Genomic DNA, 26509 nt, shown 5'->3' with positions numbered 1-26509 from the left:
CCGCGGATGCCCGCACTGCAGCGTTTCAGTGTTTGCCCCCCTCTGCAGTATCAGCAGCTTCTTACCCTGCAGTGCTGGCATCCGCGGGGATGACGAGCGCTGCTTGTCATCACTGCCCGTGCACTCTGTGTCCCGCTCCCTGCCAGCCCCACAGCTGCCCGCACTGCAATGTCAGTGTCTGCCCGCAGTATCAGCAGCTTCTCATGCCGCGGGGCTGGCAGGGAGCGGGACACTGCTGCTGAGGTTAGATGAGATAATTACCTGCTGTGACGATCTCCTGCCTCCTGACGTCACCGCGGTCACTGCTGTCTATGCCCGTCTCGCGGGCGGTCCGAGACTGTCACTAGCAGTGACGTCACGGGCTCTCGCGATACTGCGTAGAACGCGGCGGGCATAGAAGTCAGTGACAGCGCTGATGTCAGCAGTGCAGGAGATCGTTACTGCAGGTAATGATCTCATCTAACCTCCTGACGGCAGCGCTCGGCATCCCCAGCAGTGACCTGGGCTGACCTATTGATGTTAGCTCAGGTCACTGCACGGCTCTCCCAGCCAATGGGGAACATTTTGTTCTTCATTGACTGGGAGTCTCATTGACTATGGTATGGATCGCCGTGCGACCCCCTTATTGGATTACGCCGGACCCGGATTTGATTGTTCTTGTCAATAAATTGGTGAAAGAGAAAATGTGGGGAGTGTTTTTTCAAATAAAACTTTTTTTGTTGTCTATTTTTTATTTCTTACTGACTGGGTTGGTGATGTCGGGTATCTGATAGATGCGTGACATCACTAACCCCAGGGCTTGATGCCAGGTGACATTACTCATCTAGCATCAACCCCATATATTACCCCATTTGCCACCACACCAGGGCAATGGGATGAGTTGGGGCAAAGCGCCAGGATTGGCACATCCAATGGATGCGCCACTTCTGGGGCAGCTGTAGCCTGCTATTTTTAGGCTGGGGATTGTCCAATAACGGTGGACCTCCCTAGTCTGAGAATACCAGACTACAGCTGTCCGCTTTACCTTGGCTGGTGATGCAATTTGGGGGGGACCCCACGTTTTTTGTTTTAAATTATTTATTTAATTTTAAATAACAGCGTGGGTTGACCTCTGTTTTGGATTACCAGCCAAGATGAAGCTGCCAGCTGTGGTGTGCAGGCTGCAGCCGTCTGCTTTACCCTAGCTGGCTACAAAAGATAGGGGGGACCTCGCGTCGTTTTTTTTTAAATTATTTATTTATTGGCTAAATACAAGGCTAAGCACCCTTTAGTGCCACATGAAAGGCACTAAAGGGTGCCAGCTTAGAATATGCGGGGGGGGGGGGTAGGACATTATATTGGTCTTTCTCATCTATTATCTATCCCTCTATCTATCCCTTCATTCATTCATCCATCCCTCTATTTATCCCTCTATCTATTTGTCTCTATCTATCCCTCTATATATCTAGCTGCTTCCGTTTTTTTGCAGTATGAAAAAAAGTAGGAAGGTACGCAGATGACACACGGACCATATATGGAATGGAACGGATGCCACACAGTTGCATCCGTGAAAAAACATGACCATTTTTTGCGGACCGCAAAAACGGGGCAGTCCTGTGAATGTAGCCTAATCAAGAGGCTTATGAGGGTGATGTATTTAATTACAAATAACTGTTTTTTCTTGGTGTATGTGTTTATTTATTTGCTGTGTCACAGATGAGAGAAGCTGGATCTCTGCTCTGTCACATGCTGAGAGGTCAGGTGCTGGGCAGAATACTGACAGCCATTGAGTGTGCAGAGGGAGGGCAGGGGGCGTTTCTGGACACTGAGGCCGGGCAGGGGGCGTTTCTGGAAAGTGAGGCTGGGCTGTGCCAGCTCTGACTGAGGTTTGGCAACCAAGAATACAGGAAATTGTCATATTTGCTAGAGCTGAATGTAAACAAGGAGCTGCAGAGAATAAAGGGTGAATTCAAGAGGAACAAAAGTTAGAAAACAAAAAATAACAATGTAGGGGTGATTTATATGACAATACAGCATCGATTAGCTTACATTTTTTTTTGGAGTGTATGTCGGATAACTCCTTTAAGTATGGTAGTGCCCAATTTTATTACATATACACCATGTTCCAAATTATTATGCAAATTATATTTTTTTCTGATTTTCCTAAATGGTCGGTGCAAATGACAGTCAGTCTAATAAAAGTCATCACCGGTTAGAGTATACATCGAATTTTACAGTATGATCTTCAAAATAAAAAAAACCCTCAAAATTCACTGTTCCAAATTATTAGGCACAGTAGAGTTTCTAAACATTTTATATGTTTTAAAGAACTGAAAATGCTTATTTGTTGAATTTGCAGCATTAGGAGGTCACATTCACCGAAATAAAAAGCTATTTAAATCCAAAACATCCTAACAGGCCAAGTTACATGTTAACATAGGAATCCTTCTTTGCTTTCACCTTCACAATTTTTGCATCCATTGAACTTGTGAGTTTTTGGAGAGTTTCTGCTTGAATTTCTTTGCATGATGTCAGAAAAACCTCCCAGAGCTGCTGTTTTGATGTGAACTGCCTCCCACCCTCATAGATCTTTTGCTTTATGATACTCCAAAGGTTCTCTATAGGGTTGAAGTCAGGGGGAGATGGTGGCTACACCATGAGTTTATCTCCTTTTATGCCCATAGCAGCCAGTGACACATAGGTATTCTTTGCAGCATGAGATGGTGCATTGTCATGCATAAAGATGATGTTGATTCTGAAGGCACGTTTCTGCTTTTTGTACCATGGAAGAAAGTTGTCAGTCAGAAACTCTATATACTTTGCAGAGGTCATTTTAACATCTTCAGGAACCCTAAAGAGGCCTTCCAGATGTCTCTTCATGATTCCGGCCCAAAACACGACTCCTCCACCTTCTTGCTGACGTCGAAGCCTTATTGGGACATTGTGGCCATCCACCAACCATTCACTACTCCATCCATCTGGACCATCCAGGGTTGCTCGACACTCATCAGTAAATAAGACTGAAAATTAATCTTCATGTTTGTCTGGGCCCACTGCAACAGTTTCTGCTTGTGAGCACTGGTTAGGGGTGGCCGAATAGTAGGTTTATGCACCACAGCAAGCCTTTGAAGGATCATACACCTTGAGGTTCAAGAGACTCCAGAGGCACCAGCAGCTTCAAATATCTGTTTGCTGGTTGTAATGGCTTTTTAGCAGCTACTCTCTTAATCCGATGAACTAGCCTGGCAGAAACCTTCCTCATTCTGCCTTTATCAGCACAAACACGTATGTGCTCTGAATCAGTCACAAATCTCTTCACAGTACGATGATCACGCTTAAGTTTTCATGAAATATGTAATGTTTTCATCCCTTGTCCAAGGCATTGCACTATTTGATGCTTTTCGGCAGCAGAGAGATCCATTTTCTTTCCCATGTTACTTGAAAACTGTGGCCTGCTTAATATTGTGGAACATCCAGTTTTCCTTTTATTGGGCTCACCTGGCAAACTAATTATCACAGGTATCTGAGATTGATTTCAGTGATCCAAAGAACCCTGAGACACAATACCATCAATGAGTTTCATTGAAAGAAAAAAAAAATTAATCGCTATGACACTTCAATCCAATTTGTATAATAATTTGGAACATGGTGTATAAATCATAAAAGTGGTTACTTTAGAGTCCATATAGGTTATGGCCATATGCCAAAGTTTATTGCACTCATCCAGGTGCCGGAAAAGAGCACAGCTGGGGACAGTCTGGATCCGGCTTTTAACTATACCATGCGAATTGCGGCCGACCCAACACCCAGGTGGCCTTCATCTTGGCCACATTAACATAGACATCCGAATGGGTCCTCTGGGCATCATTCACCATTGCCGGGGTGCCCGCTGCCTCTAGGGGTTCCGGCCGGGGCTCTAGCACAGTATTGGGAAAACTCCTCAGTTTCCATGCTAGGATGGCAGTTCCTCAATGTCAGCAACACAGCGGTACTGTCTCTTTGCCGAGGTTACTCGGATTGCAGTACATCCCGAAAAGCCACCTCAGCCAGTGCATGGACAACAGCAACCTCGTACCACTCCCAGGGCCCATCCCATCGTCTTTGACAAAGTGGACCGGGTCTCCCCAGGTTAGAGAGGGACCTTCACATACCAACCCAGCATTAACATACACCTTGGCATCTGTCCCCTCCTCCTGGATGAATCCTTAGCCCCGCTCACAATACAGGCGATGGATCGCCCCATAGGTTACGTGGCCGCTGATTGCGCCACCACCTGGGACTTCCAGCTGGGTCCACGCCCAAGCCTCCCACTTCTTTCCTTCTATGACCTGGGCCACCCATTTTACTTACGCGGGATGAGGGGTCAGGGGCTTCCCAGCCACATAGTGTAGGGGGAGGGTCGGTTTAGCATGGGCTGCACTTGTGGTCGATGGCAACCAGGGCTTCAGGGGCTCCTCCTAGTCTGTCATCTCTGGGCCAAGTACTGTTTCTTTCACGATCCATGCCAATTGTAGCTGCTGGAGCTTTTAGCCACAGCTGCAGGACCTCTTGGGGGTTGACACAGCAAGCTTTGTTTCAACTAGTGGAGCTCAGTCTTCGGCGGCTGCCAGCTGATCCCAAGGGTCCCGTTCTTCTGGGGCCCTTTTCCACAGCTGCAGGCTTCCAGGCTGCCTCTCCTCAGCTTCTGCTTCCATCTAGGCAACCCAGTCTTGCCACCTACGGCAGCCGTGGCCACTACAGGCACGCAGCCCATATCAGCAGCCGTCCCTAGTGAGAAAAGGTTTTACGCTCTGGTCTCAATCTATTCCAATCTGCACAGTGTACAGAAATGGTGCTGCACTGTATTGTTGGGGCAGTCTCCATTTATCGGGTTGCATCCCCAGGGTGGGGCTTCTAATAAAAAAAATCTAGTCTACAAGTAGGACATTGTGATATACAGTGATGGATTTTAGTTCCATTTCGGTTACTTAAACAATTTCGGATTCAATGGGTTTTGCGGCCTAAGAAAAGTGTGCAGTCGCTCTACATAACTGCAGACTGCCAAATTGTGACAGTGTCTGATGCACACACGAGAGTAGGCAGTCACATGACAGCATGTACAAGTGCATCTCAATAAATTAAAATATCATCAAAAAGTTAATTTATTTCAGTAATTTAATACAAAAAGGTAAACGCATATATTATATAGAGTCATTACACACAGAGTGATCTATTTCAAGTGTTTATTTCTGTTAATGTTGATGATTATGGCTTATAGCCAATGAAATCCCAAAAGTAATTATCTCAGAAAATTAGAATATTATATAAGACCAACTGAAAAAATGATTTTAAACTCAGAAATGTTGGCCTTATGAAAAGTCTGTTCAGTAAATTGCACTCAATACTTGGTCGGGGTTCCTTTTGTTAACAGAAATTTATAGGTGGGTAGAGTACTCAGAGGGCTAACATGTGATCTCAATTGGTAACTTATGGCGTTGATTGGTAACTTATGGCATCATACCCTCCGTTGGTAGGTAGGGATACACCCCTTATCTAGGGCTGTGATAGCACCCCTCCCCTGCCTAAGTGAGAGTATCTCTATTTATATACATCTCCTTGTATGATCTTACAAGGTTAATCTGATCCATTTTTGTCAACTATATGTTTGTGTGTCTGTTTGTCGATATTTGGTATTTTAATGAATATTAATAAAAATTGGATATTTTAATCGGGGTTCCTTTTGCATGAATTACTGCATCAATGCGACATGGCGTGGAGGCGATCAGCCTGTGGCACTGCTGAGGTGTTATGGGAGCCCAGGTTGCTTTGATAGCAGCCTTCAGCTTATCTGCATTGCTGGGTCTGGTGTCTCTCATCTTCCTCTTGACAATACTCTATAGATTCTCTATGGGGTTTAGGTCAGGCGAGCTGAGTTGCTGGTCAATCAAGCACAGTGATACTTTGGTTATTAAACCAGATATTGTTACTTTTGGCAGTGTGGACAGGTGCCAATTCCTGCTGGAAAATGAAATTTCCATCTCCAAAAAGCTTGTTGTCAGAGGGAAGCATGAAGTGCTCTAAAATTTCCTGGTAGACGGCTGCGCTGACTTTGGTCTTGATAAAACACAGTGAACATACACCAGCAGATGACATGGCTCCCGAAACCATCACTTTTGTGGAAACTTCACACTAGACCTCAAGCAGCTTGGATTGTGGCCTCTCCACTCTTCCTCCAGACTCTGAGACCTTGATTTCCAAATGAAATGCATAATTTACTTTCATCTGAAAACAACATTTTGGACCACTGAAATAAAAATAAATCACTCCTAAAAACTTTAGATTTTTGTTATACCGAATTAAAACTGAGAATTAATCCCTAAAAATAACATGCACCACACACCATCGGAATAGGGCCTATCAGGGTCAGCTTATCCTGCTACTACAGGATAAGCTGACCCTGATAGGCCCTATTCCTCACCCCTACCTTGCCGCAGAGGATTAGGGTGCCGACCTCTGCGGCAAGGTAGGGGTGAGGATTAAGGCCTATCAGGGTCAGCTTTCCCTGCTACTACTATTGTTACCACAGTAAATTATGGTTGGTGTGTGGTGCATGTTATTCTTAGGGATTAATTCCCAGTTTTAATACGGTATAATAAAAATGTAAAATTTTTAGGAGTTATTTATTTTTATTTCTGCTGTTTTGTACTTCTAATTATCTAGATTGCTTGGTTTACTTGGACCACTGAGAAACAGTCCAGTTCTTTTTCTCCTTGGCCCAGGTAAGACGCTTCTGGTGTTGTCTATTGGTCATGAGAAGCTTGACACAAGGAATGCGACAGTTGTAGCCCATGTTCTGGATACGTCTATGTGTGGTGGCTCTTGAAGCACAGACTCCAGCAGCAGTCCACTCCTTGTGAATCTCCCCCAAATTTTTGAATGGCCCTTAATTAGCAATCCTATAAAGGCTGCGGTTATCTCACTTGCTTGTCCACCTTTTTCTACCACACTTTTTCCTTCCACTCTACTTTCCAATAAAATGCTTGACTTCAGCACTCTGTGAACAGCCAGCTTCTTTAGCAATGACCTTTTGTGGCTTACCCTCCTTGTGGAGTGTGTCAATGGCTGCCTTCTGGACACCTGTCAAGTCAGCAGTCTTCCCCATGATTGTGTAGCCTACGAACCAGACTAAGGGATCATTTTAAATGCTTAGGAAGCCTTTGCAGGTGTTTTGTGGTAATTATTCTAATTTTCTGAGATAATGACTTTTGGGTTTACATTGGCTGTAAGCCATAATCATCAACACTAACAGAAATAAACTCTTGAAATAGATCACTCTGTTCGTAATGACTCTGAATATATGTGTAGCGCCCCTGAGGCTCAGTCGCCACAGGGAATTGCATCTGCTTTAAGTTGTAATTCTCTCCCTGGTGAGAAAAGGTTAATCACTGGTTTCTACCACTCACATAGAACATCTAGCATGAGTCACCACATACAGGAAGCCAGACTGCAGGTGGGCACCATAGCAATGGGTAATTCCCCAGTACTGCTGAGTCATTCCTGAGATGGGGCTGCACTCAGTGAGTAAGAAACACACAGACAGTTTCACTTTAGTCGGAATAACTTTCTGAGACAGCGAAGGAGCAACAGGTGCCCTGAGGGGAGCTCCCCTCAGGGGGACCACGTGGGATGCATGTCTAGGAGCTATCTTGGGAAGGAGGAAAGAGTGCCAGAACAACATGGAACTTGTAGTACCACGGCTACTATAGAGAGTGCTTCACAAAACTTCTATAGCTATGACCGGCCAGAATGAAAGAGGGCGAGAGACAGAGGCGACCGGTGGAGATGGTGAATGCAAAGGAGACATGGCTGCTGGGGGGGGAATTAACTGCTTCCACAGTTCCAGCGCAAGTCGGGATGCAGAACCCTTGGTTGGGGAAACCTTCATGGACTCTAACAAATCTGCAGGGGTTGGGTATTTCATGTCCCATTGCCCACCACCCACTTTCCTGGAGCACAGTGATATATAGGATCCGGGGTCGGGTTTACAGCCAGGCCCCACGGCGAGGACCCGTGTCACCTGCATACAGGACAGGACACTTAACACAGATAGCAGAGTCCCCAAGTTGCTCATGGCCACGGGGAGCCACGAGTCAGCGCAAGGAGGAAGGTCTCACACATTTCCACAGACACCGGTGATTGCCTCTGATTCACCTGGGACCAGTTTGAGTCCATCCAAGGCGGTGGAAAGCGGCACCTCCGGGGAGCTTTAAGAACTCTGAGTAAATGGAACTTTGAACCCCAGCCACCTGTGTCGTCCTTGTCGTTGCCGGCGCCGCCGCCCCGGCGCCATTAGCCGTCCCCATCGTCCTCATCCTACCTGGGGCTCGTTCCACCTCTGGAGAGCTGGACAACCTGTGCTGCGTTAACATCAGCCCTGGAGGAAAGCAACATCTCGCAGCGGCAGCTAATACGTGACCGCACATCACAGGTGGCGCTGCAAAGCATCCCCCATTCTCATCCAACACCGCCCCTGAGAGAGGAAAGTTGCAGGAGGGTTCGACGGCCGAGACACCCAGTCACCACTGCAACCGGTGATGCCTTCCCAGGGACCCTTCGCCCTCCTTCCATCCCCCTCTATACCGGACACCCGCTTGTTTGTCCTTTACATGTAGCCGACGGGGCCACGGAGCCGGGTCAGCCAACCAGTCACAGCAGCCACACAAAACCACTGGCCCGGTGACGAGTAAGGGTGGCTTTACACGCTGCAACATTGCTAGCCAATGATAGCACCCGCCCCTATCGTGATGCCGATATGTGGAGATCGCTGCCGTAGCGAACATTATCGCTACGGCAGCTTCACACGTACTTACCTGCTCGGCGACGTCGCTGTGACCGGCGATCCGCCTCCTTTCTAAGGGGGTGGTTCGCTCGGCGTCACAGCGAAGTCACTAAGCGGCCGCCCAATCAAAGCGGAGGGGCGGAGATGAGCGGGACGAACATCCCGCCCACCTCCTTCCTTCCTCATTGCTGGCGTGTGGCAGGTAAGGAGAGGTTCCTCGTTCCTGCGGCGTCACACGTAGCGATGTGTGCTGCCGCAGGGACGAGGGTCAACTTTGCCCCAGCGACAGCAGCGATAATTGGGAATGGACCCCCATGTCAACGAGGAGCGATTTTGGACGTTTTTGCAACGATCCAAAATCGCTCCTAGGAGTCACAGACAACGAGATCGCTACAGCGGCCGGATGTGCGTTATGAAATCCGTGACCCCAACGAGATCGCTGTAGCGATCTCTTAGTGTGTAAAGCCCGCTTAGCCCCTGAGGCCCCGTGGGGAGCTACATATGTGTTTCACTTGTTGTATTAAGTTACTGAAATAAATTAACTTTTTGAGGATATTTTAATTTATTGAGATGCACTTGTATATGATTGGTACACTTTTGATCGCATGCCAAATAGAATCTCTATAGAAGAGAATGGAGAGAAACTGGATGAGACTAGTCAGCATGCAAGTATGCAAATATGATACATGCAGTCACATGACCCCCACTCACAAGAGGCATATAGTGGAGTCATAACAGTGTGCGCATCACAAACTGTCACAATTTGTCAGCAATCAGAGTGACTGCAACCTTTTATTTTTCCTAATACAGCCCCTTTAAACCAATGTTAGCAAAAGGTTTCTGTTCACCTTGATTTCACTTTACTAGTGCCTGATTCAAAGTGATGCTGATGAGAATTTGCTGTACCTCTGACACCATTGTTACTTAGTAGGTCCCTAGTGATGAAAACATGACATTACAGCTGCAATCACCAAATGCTAAATGGACTTTGTCTCCCTCTGCTGGTAGAACCTCTGCTCTGCACACTTTTTAGTATCTTGTATTCCATTGCTTATTATTTACGTCTTCAAGGCGGCTGCAAAGCATTGTGAGCTGAGGTCAAGTTGGAGTTAATCTGTGACAACTCCTAAGGATAGTTTGTCCCACTATGTCTGTGTATTTATTCTGTAAGCCGATGGCTGTATTTTTATATAAGGGTTGTCATGTTTGCATTATGACAGTATAGTGGCACACTCTGGACCATATATTTAGCACCGCAGTATCTGTAATACCATTATATGTATGAGGCTTAAGACTGTATACACACTGTATAATAAAAATGTTAAACAGCTGCATTTACTAATAGAAAAATATTAGACAACATTAACAGGGTATTCAGGCTGGAGAAAGTTATCACCTAGCCACAGGATAGGTAATAACTTATAGATTGGTGGAATGAGGAATGCTAGGTTCCCCATCGATCACGAGAGATGGACACCTTTATCCCCATAAGAATGGAGTGGCAACGCTCATGGCCGATCGCAGCAACATTCATTTCCACAGGGACTGCTGGACAAAGCTGAATGCAGAGCCCTGGCAGCACTTATTAGATATGATCAGATTGATAACTAAATAAGTATAACATAAAAAAGTAATAGCTATCAAAAATAGATAAGAGATATAAAGATATTTGATAGATATTATTGCAAGCTATCCAAAAGTAATTGTATAAAAAGTTGTGATTGATAAAAGAAAGATAAATATTATTAGATTGAGAAATAAATAGGTATCATGCAAAAGAGTGATAGATATGACAGAGATCTAAAGATACCAAACAGACATGACCGATAAAAAGTGATAGATATGGTAGGTAGGCAGGTAGATAGAGAGAGAAACAAGAGCGAGATAGACGGATGGACAGACAGATAGATGGACAATTAGATTAGAGAGATAGATGAGGTAGATGCATGAATGCGGTAGATAGATGGATAGGTGTGGTAGATGGATGGATAGATGCGGTAGAAGGATGGATATATGTAGTAAATAGATGGACAGATGCAGTGGATAGATAGATAGATAGATAAATGTGGTAGATAGATGGATAGATGTGGTAGATAGATGGATAGATGCAGTGGATAGATAGATAGATGTGGTAGAAAGATGGATAGATGCGGTAGATAGATGGATAGATGCGGTAGATAGATGGATAGATGCGGTAGATAGATGGATAGATGCGGTAGATAGATGGATAGATACGGTAGATAGATAGATAGATGTGGAAGATAGATGGATAGATGTGGTAGATAGATGTGGTAGATAGATGGATAGATGTGGTAGATAGATGGATATATATGGTAGATGGATGCAGTAGATAGATGTGGTAGATAGATGCGGTAGATAGATGGATAGATGCAGTAGATAGATGGATAGATGTGGTAGATAGATGGATAGATGCGGTAGATGGATAGATGTGGTAGATAGATGGATAGATGTGGTAGATAGATGGATAGATGTGGTAGATAGATGGATAGATGCGGTAGATAGATGGATAGATGCGGTAGATAGATGGATAGATGCGGTAGATAGATGGATAGATGCGGTAGATAGATGGATAGATGCGGTAGATAGATGGATAGATGCGGTAGATAGATGGATAGATGCGGTAGATAGATGGATAGATGCGGTAGATAGATGGATAGATACGGTAGATAGATAGATATGGTAGATAGATAGATGGATAGATGCGGTAGATAGATGGATAGATGCGGTAGATAGATGGATAGATGCGGTAGATAGATGGATAGATGCGGTAGATAGATGGATAGATGTGGTAGATAGATGGGTAGATGCAGTGGATAGATGGATAGATGCGGTAGATAGATAGATATGGTAGATAGATAGATGGATAGATGTGGTAGATAGATGGATAGATGGGGTAGATGAATGGATGCAGTAGATAGATGTGGTAGATAGATGGATAGATGTTGTAGATACATGTGGTAGATAGATATGGTAGATGGATGGATGCAGTAGATCGATGTGGTAGATGAGGTAGATAGATGGATAGATGCGGTAGATAGATGGATAGATGCGGTAGATAGATGGATAGATGCGGTAGATAGATGGATAGATGTGGTAGATAGATGGATAGATGCGGTAGATAGATGAATAGATTTGGTAGATAGATAGATGTGGTAGATAGATGTGGTAGATAGATGGATAGATGCAGTAGATAGATGGATAGATGCGGTAGATAAATGGATAGATGCGGTAGATAAATGGATAGATGCGGTAGATTGATGGATAGATGCGGTAGATAGATGGATAGATGCGGTAGATAGATGGATAGATGCAGTAGATAGATTGATAGATGTGGTAGATAGATGGATAGATTTGGTAGATAGATAGATGTGGTAGATAGATGTGGTAGATAGATGGATAGATGCAGTAGATAGATGGATAGATGCGGTAGATAAATGGATTGATGCGGTAGATAGATGGATAGATGCGGTAAATAGATGGATAGATGCGGTAGATAGATGGATAGATGCAGTAGATAGATGGATAGATAGATAGATGGATAGATGCGGTAGATAGATGTGGTAGATAGATGGATAGATGTGGTAGATGGATGGATATATGTGGTAGATGGATGGATGCAGTAGATAAATGTGGTAGATAGATGGATAGATGTGGTAGATAGATGTTGTAGATACATGTGGTAGATAGATATGGTAGATGGATGCAGTAGATAGATGTGGTAGATAGATGGATAGATGCGGTAGAAGGATGGATAGATGCGGTAGATAGATGGATAGATGCGGTAGATAGATGGATAGATGCAGTAGATAGATGGATAGGTACGGTAGATGGATAGATGCGGTAGATGGATAGATGCGGTAGATAGATGGATAGATGTGGTAGATAGATGGATAGATGCAGTAGATAGATACAGTTAGGTCCAGAAATATTTGGACAGTGACACAAGTTTTGTTATTTTAGCTGTTTACAAAAACATGTTCAGAAATAGAATTATATATATAATATGGGCTGAAAGTGCACACTCCCAGCTGCAATATGAGAGTTTTCACATCCAAATCGGAGAAAGGGTTTAGGAATCATAGCTCTGTAATGCATAGCCTCCTCTTTTTCAAGGGACCAAAAGTAATTGGACAAGGGACTCTAAGGGCTGCAATTAACTCTGAAGGCGTCTCCCTCGTTAACCTGTAATCAATGAAGTAGTTAAAAGGTCTGGGGTTGATTACAGGTGTGTGGTTTTGCATTTGGAAGCTGTTGCTGTGACCAGACAACATGCGGTCTAAGGAACTCTCAATTGAGGTGAAGCAGAACATCCTGAGGCTGAAAAAAAAGAAAAATCCATCAGAGAGATAGCAGACATGCTTGGAGTAGCAAAATCAACAGTCGGGTACATTCTGAGAAAAAAGGAATTGACTGGTGAGCTTGGGAACTCAAAAAGGCCTGGGCGTCCACGGATGACAACAGTGGTGGATGATCGCCGCATACTTTCTTTGGTGAAGAAGAACCCGTTCACAACATCAACTGAAGTCCAGAACACTCTCAGTGAAGTAGGTGTATCTGTCTCTAAGTCAACAGTAAAGAGAAGACTCCATGAAAGTAAATACAAAGGGTTCACATCTAGATGCAAACCATTCATCAATTCCAAAAATAGACAGGCCAGAGTTAAATTTGCTGAAAAACACCTCATGAAGCCAGCTCAGTTCTGGAAAAGTATTCTATGGACAGATGAGACAAAGATCAACCTGTACCAGAATGATGGGAAGAAAAAAGTTTGGAGAAGAAAGGGAACGGCACATGATCCAAGGCACACCACATCCTCTGTAAAACATGGTGGAGGCAACGTGATGGCATGGGCATGCATGGCTTTCAATGGCACTGGGTCACTTGTGTTTATTGATGACATAACAGCAGACAAGAGTAGCCGGATGAATTCTGAAGTGTACCGGGATATACTTTCAGCCCAGATTCAGCCAAATGCCGCAAAGTTGATCGGACGGCGCTTCATAGTACAGATGGACAATGACCCCAAGCATACAGCCAAAGCTACCCAGGAGTTCATGAGTGCAAAAAAGTGGAACCTTCTGCAATGGCCAAGTCAATCACCAGATCTTAACCGAATTGAGCATGCATTTCACTTGCTCAAATCCAGACTTAAGACGGAAAGACCCACAAACAAGCAAGACCTGAAGGCTGCGGCTGTAAAGGCCTTGCAAAGCATTAAGAAGGAGGAAACCCAGCGTTTGGTGATGTCCATGGGTTCCAGACTTAAGGCAGTGATTGCCTCCAAAGGATTCGCAACAAAATATTGAAAATAAAAATATTTTGTTTGGGTTTGGTTTATTTGTCCAATTACTTTTGACCTCCTAAAATGTGGAGTGTTTGTAAAGAAATGTGTACAATTCCTACAATTTCTATCAGATATTTTTGTTCAAACCTTCAAATTAAACGTTACAATCTGCACTTGAATTCTGTTGTAGAGGTTTCATTTCAAATCCAATGTGGTGGCATGCAGAGCCCAACTCGCGAAAATTGTGTCACTGTCCAAATATTTCTGGACCTAACTGTAGATAGATACATTGGTAGATACATTGATAGATGTGGTAGATAGATGGATAGATGTGGTAGATGGATGGATATATGTGGTAGATGGATGGATGCAGTAGATAAATGTGGTAGATAGATGGATAGATGCAGTAGATAGATGGATAGACGTTGTAGATACATGTGGTAGATAGATATGGTAGATGGATGCAGTAGATAGATGTGGTAGATAGATGGATAGATGCGGTAGAAGGATGGATAGATGCAGTAGATAGATGGATAGATGCGGTAGATAGATGGATAGATGCGGTAGATAGATGGATAGATGCAGTAGATAGATGGATAGATGCAGTAGATAGATGGATAGATACGGTAGATGGATAGATGCGGTAGATGGATAGATGCGGTAGATAGATGGATAGATGTGGTAGATAGATGGATAGATGCAGTAGATAGATAGATAGATGTGGTAGATAGATGGATAGATGTGGTAGATGGATGGATATATGTGGTAGATGGATGGATGCAGTAGATAAATGTGGTAGATAGATGGATAGATGCGGTAGATAGATGGATAGATGTTGTAGATACATGTGGTAGATAGATATGGTAGATGGATGCAGTAGATAGATGGATAGATGCGGTAGAAGGATGGATAGATGCAGTAGATAGATGGATAGATGCGGTAGATAGATGGATAGATGCGGTAGATAGATGGATAGATGCAGTAGATAGATGGATAGATGCAGTAGATAGATGGATAGATACGGTAGATGGATAGATGCGGTAGATAGATAGATGCGGTAGATAGATGGATAGATGTGGTAGATAGATGGATAGATGCAGTAGATAGATAGATAGATAGATAGATGTGGTAGATAGATGGATAGATGTGGTAGATAGATGGATATATATGGTAGATGGATGGATGCAGTAGATAGATGTGGTAGATAGCTGGATAGATGCAGTAGATATATGGATAGATGCGGTAGATAGATGGATAGATGCGGTAGATAGATGGATAGATGCAGTAGATAGATGGATAGATGTGGTAGATAGATGGATAGATGTGGTAGATGGATAGATGTGGTAGATAGATAGATGTGGTAGATAGATAGATGGATAGATGTGGTAGATAGATGGATAGATGTGGTAGATGGATGGATGCAGTAGATAAATGTGGTAGATAGATGGATAGATGCGGTAGATAGATGGATAGATGTTGTAGATACATGTGGTAGATAGATATGGTAGATGGATGGATGCAGTAGATCGATGTGGTAGATGAGGTAGATAGATGGATAGATGCGGTAGATAGATGGATAGATGCGGTAGATAGATGGATAGATGCGGTAGAAAGATGGATAGATGTGGTAGATAGATGGATAGATGCGGTACATAGATGGATAGATGCGGTAGATAGATGGATAGATGCGGTACATAAATGGATAGATGTGGTAGATAGATGTGGTAGATAGATGGATATATGCAGTAGATAGATGGATAGATGCGGTAGATAGATGAATAGATGCGGTAGATAGATGGATAGATGCAGTGGATAGATAGATAGATAGATAGATAGATGTGGTAGATAGATGGATAGATTTGGTAGATAGATAGATGTGGTAGATAGATGTGGTAGATAGATGGATAGATGCAGTAGATAGATGGATAGATGCGGTAGATAGATGGATAGATGCGGTAGATAGATGGATAGATGCGGTAGATAGATGGATAGATGCAGTAGATAGATGGATAGATGTGGTAGATAGATGGATAGATGCAGTAGATAGATGGATAGATGCAGTAGATAGATGGATAGATGTGGTAGATAGATGGATAGATGCAGTGGATAGATAGATAGATATGGTAGATAGATGGATAGATGCGGTAGATAGATAGATGTGGTAGATAGATGGATAGATGTGGTAGATGGATGGATGGATGCAGTAGATAGATGGATAGATGCGGTAGATAGATGGATAGATGCGGTAGATAGATGGATAGATGCAGTAGATAGATGGATAAATGCGGTAGATAGATGGATAGATACGGTAGATAGATGGATAGATGCAGTGGATAGATAGATAGATGTGGTAGATAGATAGATGTGGTAGATTGATGCATAGATGCGGTAGATAGATGGATAGATGCGGTAGATAGATGGATAGATGCGGTAGATAGATGGATAGATGCAGTAGATAGATGGATAGATGCGGTAGATAGATGGATAGATGCAGTAGATAGATGGATAGATGCGGTAGATAGATGGATAGATACGGTAGATAGATGGATAGATGCGGTAGATGGATAGATGCAGTAGATAGATGGATAGATGCGGTAGATAGATGGATAGATGCGGTAGATAGATGGATAGATGCAGTAGATAGATGGATAGATGCGGTAGATAGATGGATAGATACGGTAGATAGATGGATAGATGCAGTGGATAGATAGATAGATGTGGTAGATAGATAGATGTGGTAGATAGATAGATGTGGTAGATAGATGGATAGATGTGGTAGATAGATGGATAGATGCGGTAGATAGATGGATAGATGCGGTAGATAGATGGATAGATGCGGTAGATAGATGGATAGATGCGGTAGATAGATGAATAGATACAGTAGATAGATGGATAGATGCAGTGGATAGATAGATAGATGTGGTAGATAGATGGATAGATGCGGTAGATAGATAGATGCAGTAGATAGATGGATAGATGCGGTAGATAGATGGATAGATGCGGTAGATAGATGGATAGATGCGGTAGATAGATGGATAGATGCAGTAGATAGATGGATAGATGCGGTAGATAGATGGATAGATACGGTAGATAGATGGATAGATGCAGTGGATAGATAGATAGATGTGGTAGATAGATAGATGTGGTAGATAGATAGATGTGGTAGATAGATGGATAGATGTGGTAGATAGATGGATAGATGCGGTAGATAGATGGATAGATGCGGTAGATGGATAGATGCAGTAGATAGATGGATAGATGCGGTAGATAGATGGATAGATGCGGTAGATAGATGGATAGATGCAGTAGATAGATGGATAGATGCGGTAGATAGATGGATAGATACGGTAGATAGATGGATAGATGCAGTGGATAGATAGATAGATGTGGTAGATAGATAGATGTGGTAGATAGATAGATGTGGTAGATAGATGGATAGATGTGGTAGATAGATGGATAGATGCGGTAGATAGATGGATAGATGCGGTAGATAGATGGATAGATGCGGTAGATAGATGGATAGATGCGGTAGATAGATGAATAGATACAGTAGATAGATGGATAGATGCAGTGGATAGATAGATAGATGTGGTAGATAGATGGATAGATGCGGTAGATAGATGGATAGATGCGGTAGATAGATGGATAGATGCGGTAGATAGATGGATAGATGCGGTAGATAGATGGATAGATGCGGTAGATAGATGGATAGATATGGTAGATAGATGGATAGATGCAGTGGATAGATAGATAGATGTGGTAGATAGATAGATGTGGTAGATAGATGGATAGATGTGGTAGATGGATGGATGGATGCAGTAGATAGATGGATAGATGCGGTAGATAGATGGATAGATGCGGTATATAAATGGATAGATGCAGTAGATAGATGGATAGATGCGGTAGATAGATGGATAGATACGGTAGATAGATGGATAGATGCAGTGGATAGATAATGTGGTAGATTGATGGATAGATGCGGTAGATAGATGGATAGATGCGGTAGATAGATGGATAGATGCAGTAGATAGATGGATAGATGCAGTAGATAGATGGATAGATGCAGTAGATAGATGGATAGTGTTAGGGCCAGATGGACGGGTAGACCCTGGAGGTGGATCCACTGGGCCGAACTCCCGGATGAGGGAAAGGAGTCCGGTGGCCGGAGCACTTTAGGTAGCAGGACAGTCCGTGCACTGGGAGAAAATGGAGAAGTCCCTGGGACCACGAGGTCACTGATGGTGGTCCGGGTGACGGAGCTCAGGTTCGGAAGCCGTGATGGTGTCAGGCGGGGTCCGGAACCTGTTGGAGCGAGATGACGGGTCACCGCAGGGATCCGAGATGGTACGGACTGTCAGGATGGCAGATGGGCAGCGTTCGGGGTTCGAGGTACAGCAGGACCGGATGGCGAGGCAGGATCGGCTCTAGAAGACAGAGAGGTAAGTATCTCACAAAACACAAGGAGACCTGACTCCTAGCTTGGGAAAACACGAAGAACAGGCCCCGCTCCCTTGGACATTAACCCCCTATATACCCTGTACCTGTGTGCATCATTTCCTGTTAATTGACACTGGCCCTTTAAGAAAGGGTCAGTGACCGCGCGCGCGCCCTAATGCGCATGCGCGCGGCCCGGGTGCCAGAAGCCAGGGCAGGAAGCTGAGAGGAGGACGCAGGGGAGCCGGCCAGGGACTGGGAAGCCGTCGGGCGCCGGGAGCGGAGACCAGGGGGCCTGGGAAGTACGGGCACCGGAGGCTGGAGAGCGGGGAGCGTGGCAGGTGAGCCGGGGAACGGAGCAGGGGACCCGGGGAGCGGAGCAGAGGACCCGGGGAGCGTGACAGTACCCCCCCCCCACACACCCCTCCCCGCAACCGGGACAGGAAGGCACGGATCAGAGGAGTGCCCACGTTCTCCCTGGGCTCCCAGGACCTATCCTCAGGACCATACCCTTCCCAGTCCACCAGGAAGAACTGTCGACCTCGTACGGTCTTCATGGCCACGATATCCCTTACCGCATAGATGTCGTCCTCAGCAATAGGAGGGGGAGCCGGACTGGCGGCAGCGGAGAAGGAACCAAGGACAACCGGCTTGAGCAGAGACACGTGGAAGGAGTTGGGTATCCTCATCGTGGCCGGGAGCTGTAGTTTGTAGGAGACCTCATTGATCTTGCCGAGGACTTTAAACGGTCCGATGTAGCGAGGTCCCAGCTTGTAAGATGGTATCTTCAGTCGGATGTATTTGGAAGCAAGCCAGACGAGATCTCCCGGAGAGAAACACGGAGGATCCAGACGTCTCTTGTCCGCGTGTCTCTTCATCCGCAGGGATGCACGTGCAAGGGAGGCCTTAACTGAGTCCCAAATGGTTGTAAAGTCACGGGCTACAGCATCAGCAGCAGGGACATCCGAGGAAGAGGATACAGGCAATGGGACGGTAGGCTGAAGTCCGTAAACGACATGGAAGGGAGAGCTGGAGGAGGACTCACTGACGTGGTGGTTATGGGAGAATTCAGCCCAAGGAAGAAGCGTGGACCAGTCGTCATGATGGGCGTTGACGTAGTGACGTAAGAAGGAGGTCAAGATCTGATTGACCCGTTCCACTTGGCCGTTCGACTGAGGATGGTAGGCCGAAGAAAAGTCCAGAGTCACTCCCAGTTGTTTACAGAGAGCCCTCCAGAAGCGGGAGGTGAACTGAGTTCCTCTGTCGGACACTATGTGTGATGGAAAGCCATGCAAGCGGAAGATGTGATGTATATAGGCGTCCGCGAGTTCCTGGGCAGAGGGCAGTCCAGCCATAGGAACGAAATGGGCCATTTTAGAGAACCGATCCACCACGACCCATATGACTGTGTGTCCGGAGGACAATGGCAAGTCCGTAATAAAGTCCATCGCTATGTGTTGCCAGGGAACTGAGGGTATGGGCAGAGGCAGAAGACGGCCATATGGCAGGTGTTTGGGAGTCTTGTTCCTGGCACAGGAGGAGCAGGCAGAGACAAAAGAGGCGACGTCCGTGCGAAGGGATGGCCACCAGTAATGACGTACAATAGCACTCCATGTTTTCTTCTGACCTGCATGACCGGCTGTTTTCGAGGCATGGCCCCAGTGTAACACTTTTTGCCTGTCAGTCTCAGAGACATAGGTCTTCCCGGGCGGTATCTGGGCCAGGGTGACAGGAGCCACCGGAATAATCTTACTTGGACAGATGATGGGTTGAGATGTCTCTTCCTCCTGTTCCACGGGCACGAAAGACCTAGACAAGGCATCAGCGCGTACATTCTTGTTCGCGGGTCGGAAATGAAGCTGGAAGTCGAACCGGGCAAAGAACAAGGACCACCTGGCTTGCCGTGGGTTCAGTCGCTGAGCAGTCCGCAGGTATTCCAGGTTTTTGTGGTCCGTGTAAACAATGACAGGGTACACTGCTCCTTCCAGAAGATAGCGCCATTCCTCCAGAGCCAGTTTGACCGCCAATAGCTCTCGGTCACCGATGGTGTAATTGCGTTCAGGCGCGGAGAAGCTCTTGGAGAAGAAACCGCACGTCACCATCTTCCCGGAGGAGGACTTCTGCATGAGCACTGCTCCGGCTCCCGAGGAGGAGGCATCCACCTCCAAGGTGAACTGGCGGTTTAACTCTGGACGGTGGAGTACAGGAGAGGAGGCAAAGGCTCGCTTTAGAGAGCCAAACGCGGCGTCGGCCGCAGGTGACCAGTCCTTTGGATTAGCCCCCTTCTTGGTCAAGGCGGAGAGAGGAGCAGTCAGAGCCGAGAAGTGAGGAATGAACTGGCGGTAATAGTTGGCGAATCCCAGAAAGCGTTGGATTGCCTTCAGTCCAGAAGGAGGAGGCCAGTTGATAATGGAGGAGACCTTCTTTGGATCCATCTGCAGTCCGGTATCGGTGATGAGGTACCCCAGGAAGGGGAGAGCAGACTGTTTGAAGACGCACTTCTCGTACTTGGCGTACAGACGATTCTCTCTCAGTCTTTGTAGAACCAGTTGCACGTTCTCTCGGTGGGTCTGGAGGTCCGGAGAAAAGACAAGGATGTCATCCAGATATACCACCACACAGACGTAGAGAAGGTCCCGAAACACATCGTTCACTAATTCTTGGAAGACTGCTGGTGCGTTACACAGGCCGAAGGGCATCACGCAGTATTCATAGTGCCCATCGCGAGTGTTGAACGCGGTCTTCCATTCATCCCCTGAGCGGATACGGACCAGGTTGTAGGCACCCCGAAGATCCAACTTGGTGAACACACGAGCTCCTCTGAGCCGATCAAACAATTCGGGGATGAGCGGCAGGGGGTACTTGTTTTTCACGGTGATTAGGTTCAATCCCCGGTAGTCTATACATGGGCGTAGGTCACCCTCTTTCTTCTTTACGAAGAAGAAGCCTGCTCCAGCAGGAGAGGAGGATCTCCGGATGAATCCCTTAGCCAGGCTCTCTGTGATGTACGTAGACATGGCCCTTGTTTCGGCTGGAGACAGTGGATATATCCGTCCTCGAGGTGGTGTAGTTCCCGGGAGCAGGTCAATGGCACAATCGTAAGGACGATGTGGCGGAAGTACTTCGGACTCCTTCTTATCAAAGACGTCCACGAAGGACCAATAGGCTGAGGGCAGTCCCGGTAGGGACTCGGGAACCGGAGGTCGCCGGATAGGTTGTATGGTCTTCAGACACCTCTCATGGCAAGAAGACCCCCATCGAGTGATATCGCCAGTGCCCCAGCTGACTGAAGGCTCGTGTGTTCGCAACCAGGGAAGGCCCAGCAGGATTTGATGTGACATATGTGGGAGGACGTAGAGAGCGATGTTCTCGGTGTGCAGAGCACCGATACGCAGTTCAAGCGGCTTGGTGATCCAGGAGATGGTGTCTGAGAGGGGTCTCCCATCCACAGAGGCAATCACAAGAGGTTTGGCGAGTGGAGTAACAGGCACCTGGTACTTGTCCACCGTGGCCTGCTGGATGAAATTGCCTGCTGCCCCAGAATCGAGGTACGCCTCAGCCGTAAACCGCTTCTCTCCCGTTGTCACTTGCACAGTCCATGTAACTGGGTCTGAGAGAGTCCCAGCACCTAGGGTGGCCTCTCCTACCAACCCTAGGCTTTGGAGTTTCCCGGCCTCTCTGGACAGGCGCGTAGCAGGTGTGTGCCCTCTCCGCAGTAAAAGCAGAGACCCTTGGCGAGCCGCTCTGCTCGACGTTGTTCAGACTGTCGCACACGGTCGATCTGCATGGGCTCATGGACGGAGACACCAGAGGCCGTTGACTGGAGTACGGCGGGCTTCTGTGGAGGAGAGGAATGCCGTACCGGACGTCTCTCACGGGATACCTCTTTGGACCGCTCCTGAAAGCGTATGTCCACTCGAGTCGCTAGGGTAATCAGGGCGTCCAGGGTGGACGGTACGTCACGTCCAGCCAGCTCATCTTTGATTCGACCCGATAGTCCTTCCCAGAAGGCGGCGGTTAGGGCCTCGTTATTCCACCCGAGTTCTGAAGCCAAGGTGCGGAAACGGATGGCGTATTGACCCACCGTCAGTGTTCCCTGACGTAACCGGAGAAGTGATGACGCAGACGCGGAGGCGCGTCCGGGTTCATCAAAGGTGCTGCGAAAGGCCTGCAGGAACTCCTGGAGGTTCTTGGTCTTAGGTTCCTCCTTCTCCCACAAGGGGTTCATCCACGCCAGTGCCTCGCCCTCTAGGTGAGACATGATGAAGGCGACCTTGGCTTGGTCGGAGGCAAACAGATGTGGCAGCTGCGTGAAATGGAGGGAGCATTGGTTTATAAACCCCCTGCAGGTCTTGGGATCTCCGGCGTACCGGGGTGGGGAGGCCAAACGCAGTCTGGAAGCATCCGAAGAGGCAGCCACGGGAGCGGGGGTCGTGGCTTGACTAGTGGAGGCCCGGGGCGCTGCAGATGTGATCGAGGCTTGTAGCGTGTTCAAGCAGGCGTCCACGGAGGTCATAAAATTCAGCATGCGGGTCTGGACTTCACGCTGGCGTTGGAGTTCCTCATGCAAGGCCGCTAGTGCTTCGGCGGGATCCATGGCCTGTTCTTACTGTTAGGGCCAGATGGACGGGTAGACCCTGGAGGTGGATCCACTGGGCCGAACTCCCGGATGAGGGAAAGGAGTCCGGTGGCCGGAGCACTTTAGGTAGCAGGACAGTCCGTGCACTGGGAGAAAATGGAGAAGTCCCTGGGACCACGAGGTCACTGATGGTGGTCCGGGTGACGGAGCTCAGGTTCGGAAGCCGTGATGGTGTCAGGCGGGGTCCGGAACCTGTTGGAGCGAGATGACGGGTCACCGCAGGGATCCGAGATGGTACGGACTGTCAGGATGGCAGATGGGCAGCGTTCGGGGTTCGAGGTACAGCAGGACCGGATGGCGAGGCAGGATCGGCTCTAGAAGACAGAGAGGTAAGTATCTCACAAAACACAAGGAGACCTGACTCCTAGCTTGGGAAAACACGAAGAACAGGCCCCGCTCCCTTGGACATTAACCCCCTATATACCCTGTACCTGTGTGCATCATTTCCTGTTAATTGACACTGGCCCTTTAAGAAAGGGTCAGTGACCGCGCGCGCGCCCTAATGCGCATGCGCGCGGCCCGGGTGCCAGAAGCCAGGGCAGGAAGCTGAGAGGAGGACGCAGGGGAGCCGGCCAGGGACTGGGAAGCCGTCGGGCGCCGGGAGCGGAGACCAGGGGGCCTGGGAAGTACGGGCACCGGAGGCTGGAGAGCGGGGAGCGTGGCAGGTGAGCCGGGGAATGGAGCAGGGGACCCGGGGAGCGGAGCAGAGGACCCGGGGAGCGTGACAGATAGATGTGGTAGATAGATGGATAGATACGGTAGATAGATGGATAGATGCGGTAGATAGATGGATAGATGCAGTAGATAGATGGATAGATGCAGTAGATAGATGGATAGATGCGGTAGATAGATGGATAGATACGGTAGAAAGATGGATAGATGCAGTAGATAGATGGATAGATGCGGTAGATAGATGGATAGATGCGGTAGATAGATGGATAGATGCAGTAGATAGATGGATAGATGCGGTAGATAGATGGATAGATACGGTAGATAGATGGATAGATGCAGTGGATAGATAGATGTGGTAGATAGATGGATAGATGTGGTAGATAGATGGATAGATGCGGTAGATAGATGGATAGATGCGGTAGATAGATGGATAGATGCGGTAGATAGATGGATAGATGTGGTAGATAGATGGATAGATGCGGTAGATAGATGGATAGATGCGGTAGATAGATGGATAGATGCGGTAGATAGATGGATAGATGCGGTAGATAAATGGATAGATACGGTAGATAGATGGATAGATGCAGTGGATAGATAGATAGATGTGGTAGATAGATAGATGTGGTAGATAGTAGATAGATGGATAGATGTGGTAGATGGATGGATGGATGCAGTAGATAGATGTGGTAGATAGATGGATAGATGTGGTAGATAGATGGATAGATGCGGTAGATAGATGGATAGATGCGGTAGATAGATGGATAGATGTGGTAGATAGATGGATAGATGTGGTAGATAGATGGATAGATGTGGTAGATAGATGGATAGATGCGGTAGATAGATAGGTAGATGAGGTGGGTGGGTGGATGGATAGATAGATTGATTGATAGATGAGGAGGGTAGGTAGATTGAAGGACAGACAGACAGACAGACAGACAGATAGATGGATAGATAGATATGTAGACAGAAATCTAGCAGCCCTACAGCACACTTTAGGAGTGAAGATGTGTGCAAACACTGCATATATGAAATTTGAACGTCATCACTGCTATATAGAACATACTTCTAACAATCGCACATAAATTGGCCGACTCCCTCGTCCCCAGCAGCCAGGCAGGGATCCTTTGCATTGGTATGATCCGCCTGTATCTGGACACACCGCGATGAGCCCTGTCACTGCTCAGCCAGATGTGCTGTGCAAGCCCCGCCCATTCTCCACACACCTTGACAGTACATCCAACCAGTATATAGGTGTGGCAGAGGACAGCCAATCAGCTCCAAGGTGTGTCCTGTCCCTTTAAACTGAGCAGCCTCGAGCCGCGGCCAGTGATCAGAGCAGGAGGAGAGCGATGAGGAGCGGAGCCCAGTGTGCACCATGCCGGCCGGCCTCCACCTGCTCCTGGCCGCCCTGCCCCTCCTCACCCTTCTAGGGCAGCCAGTGGACGCATATTTTGGGTGAGAAACCAGTCTTTCTCTTGTTCTGCTGTAAGTGAGCGCTGCTGCGTGCAGGAGATGAGGTATTGCTCTGCAGGTCATTGTAGCTCATATTTACATGTATACATTTGCCTGGAGGTTAGTTTGACAGAAATCTGCAGTAATAAAGTGAGAGCAGAATGATCCTATAGTGTGTGCTGTTAGTGCATGGATGGAGTCACATATTCAGAGAGCTTGCAAACATTTTGGAGGACTACAAGTCCTAGAATTCCTTGTCTGATTATAATGTGAGCTTGTGAATGAAGTAAAGGTCTCAGCATTTCTATCTGATTATTAAATACACCTCGGGGGGACTACAAGTCTACGCATCCCTCATCTGGCTGTTGTGTAATCCTCTGGGAGAACTTGGAGTTCAAGTAGTTTTCAGGTCTCTACAGCTGTGGTGTATCAGCCTGTGGATCCCCAGCTATTGCAGGACTACAACTCCCAGCATGCTGGAGGTGGTAACTTTACATTAACTAGTGAGCTACAGCTTTGGATATTACTTCTTTAGAAGAACTAAAACTGCCAGTATGTCATCCATAGCCTTTAGTATTCTAAGCCCCATTATTTCCTGCTTAGGTACTGTATGCTTCCTAGCTAAGATTTTTGCAAACCACTCATGAGCAATTTCATTTCTCCTATCTGTGACTATTCAACCACATCATTATCATCATCATTTATGATATAAAACAAGACTCCCAGAGTGAAAAGATGTGAATAACTGTAAAGCTTTCATCTCCATCATTGCCATCCTGTGCAGACATGTGGAGAGAAAAAATATACAAATGTAATGTTTAATGGGGAATGTTATACATGAAGATGTACTAAAAGACAGTTATAATGAGAGAAATATATATATAAATATATATATATTTATATATACACACACACCCACATACTATGTGTGTGTGTGTGTATGTGTATATATAAATATGTATATATATATATATATATATATATATATATATATATATATATATACTGTGTATGTGCATATATATACATACACACACATATAGTGTGTGTATATATATATATATATATATATATATATATATATATATATATATATATATATATATATGCTGTGTGTATATGTATATATGCATATGCGGTGTGTGTGTGAAAATGTGTGTGTGTGTGAAAATGTGTGTGTGTGTGTGAAAATGTGTGCGTGTGTGTATAT

General features: G+C 46.3%; 1 protein-coding gene across 2 annotated transcripts in view; it reads left to right on the top strand.

The window, feature by feature from the left end:
- WNT9B (Wnt family member 9B) overlaps window positions 1-26509 on the top strand; it is a 63146-nt gene that overhangs the window by 18353 nt on the left and 18284 nt on the right. The window contains exon 1 of one of the 2 annotated variants that reach the window (XM_075347734.1): window positions 25198-25302. The exons of the other annotated variant lie outside the window; for it this stretch is intronic. Coding sequence (XP_075203849.1) covers window positions 25223-25302 — 80 coding nt within the window. The 5' untranslated portion in view covers window positions 25198-25222. Of the gene's footprint in view, window positions 1-25197; window positions 25303-26509 lie in introns of those variants that run through there. 2 annotated transcript variants of the gene reach the window in all.

This window comes from Anomaloglossus baeobatrachus, chromosome 5, assembly GCF_048569485.1.
Source record: "Anomaloglossus baeobatrachus isolate aAnoBae1 chromosome 5, aAnoBae1.hap1, whole genome shotgun sequence".
NCBI lineage: Eukaryota > Metazoa > Chordata > Amphibia > Anura > Aromobatidae > Anomaloglossus > Anomaloglossus baeobatrachus.
This window is presented reverse-complemented; position numbering and strand designations above follow the sequence as displayed.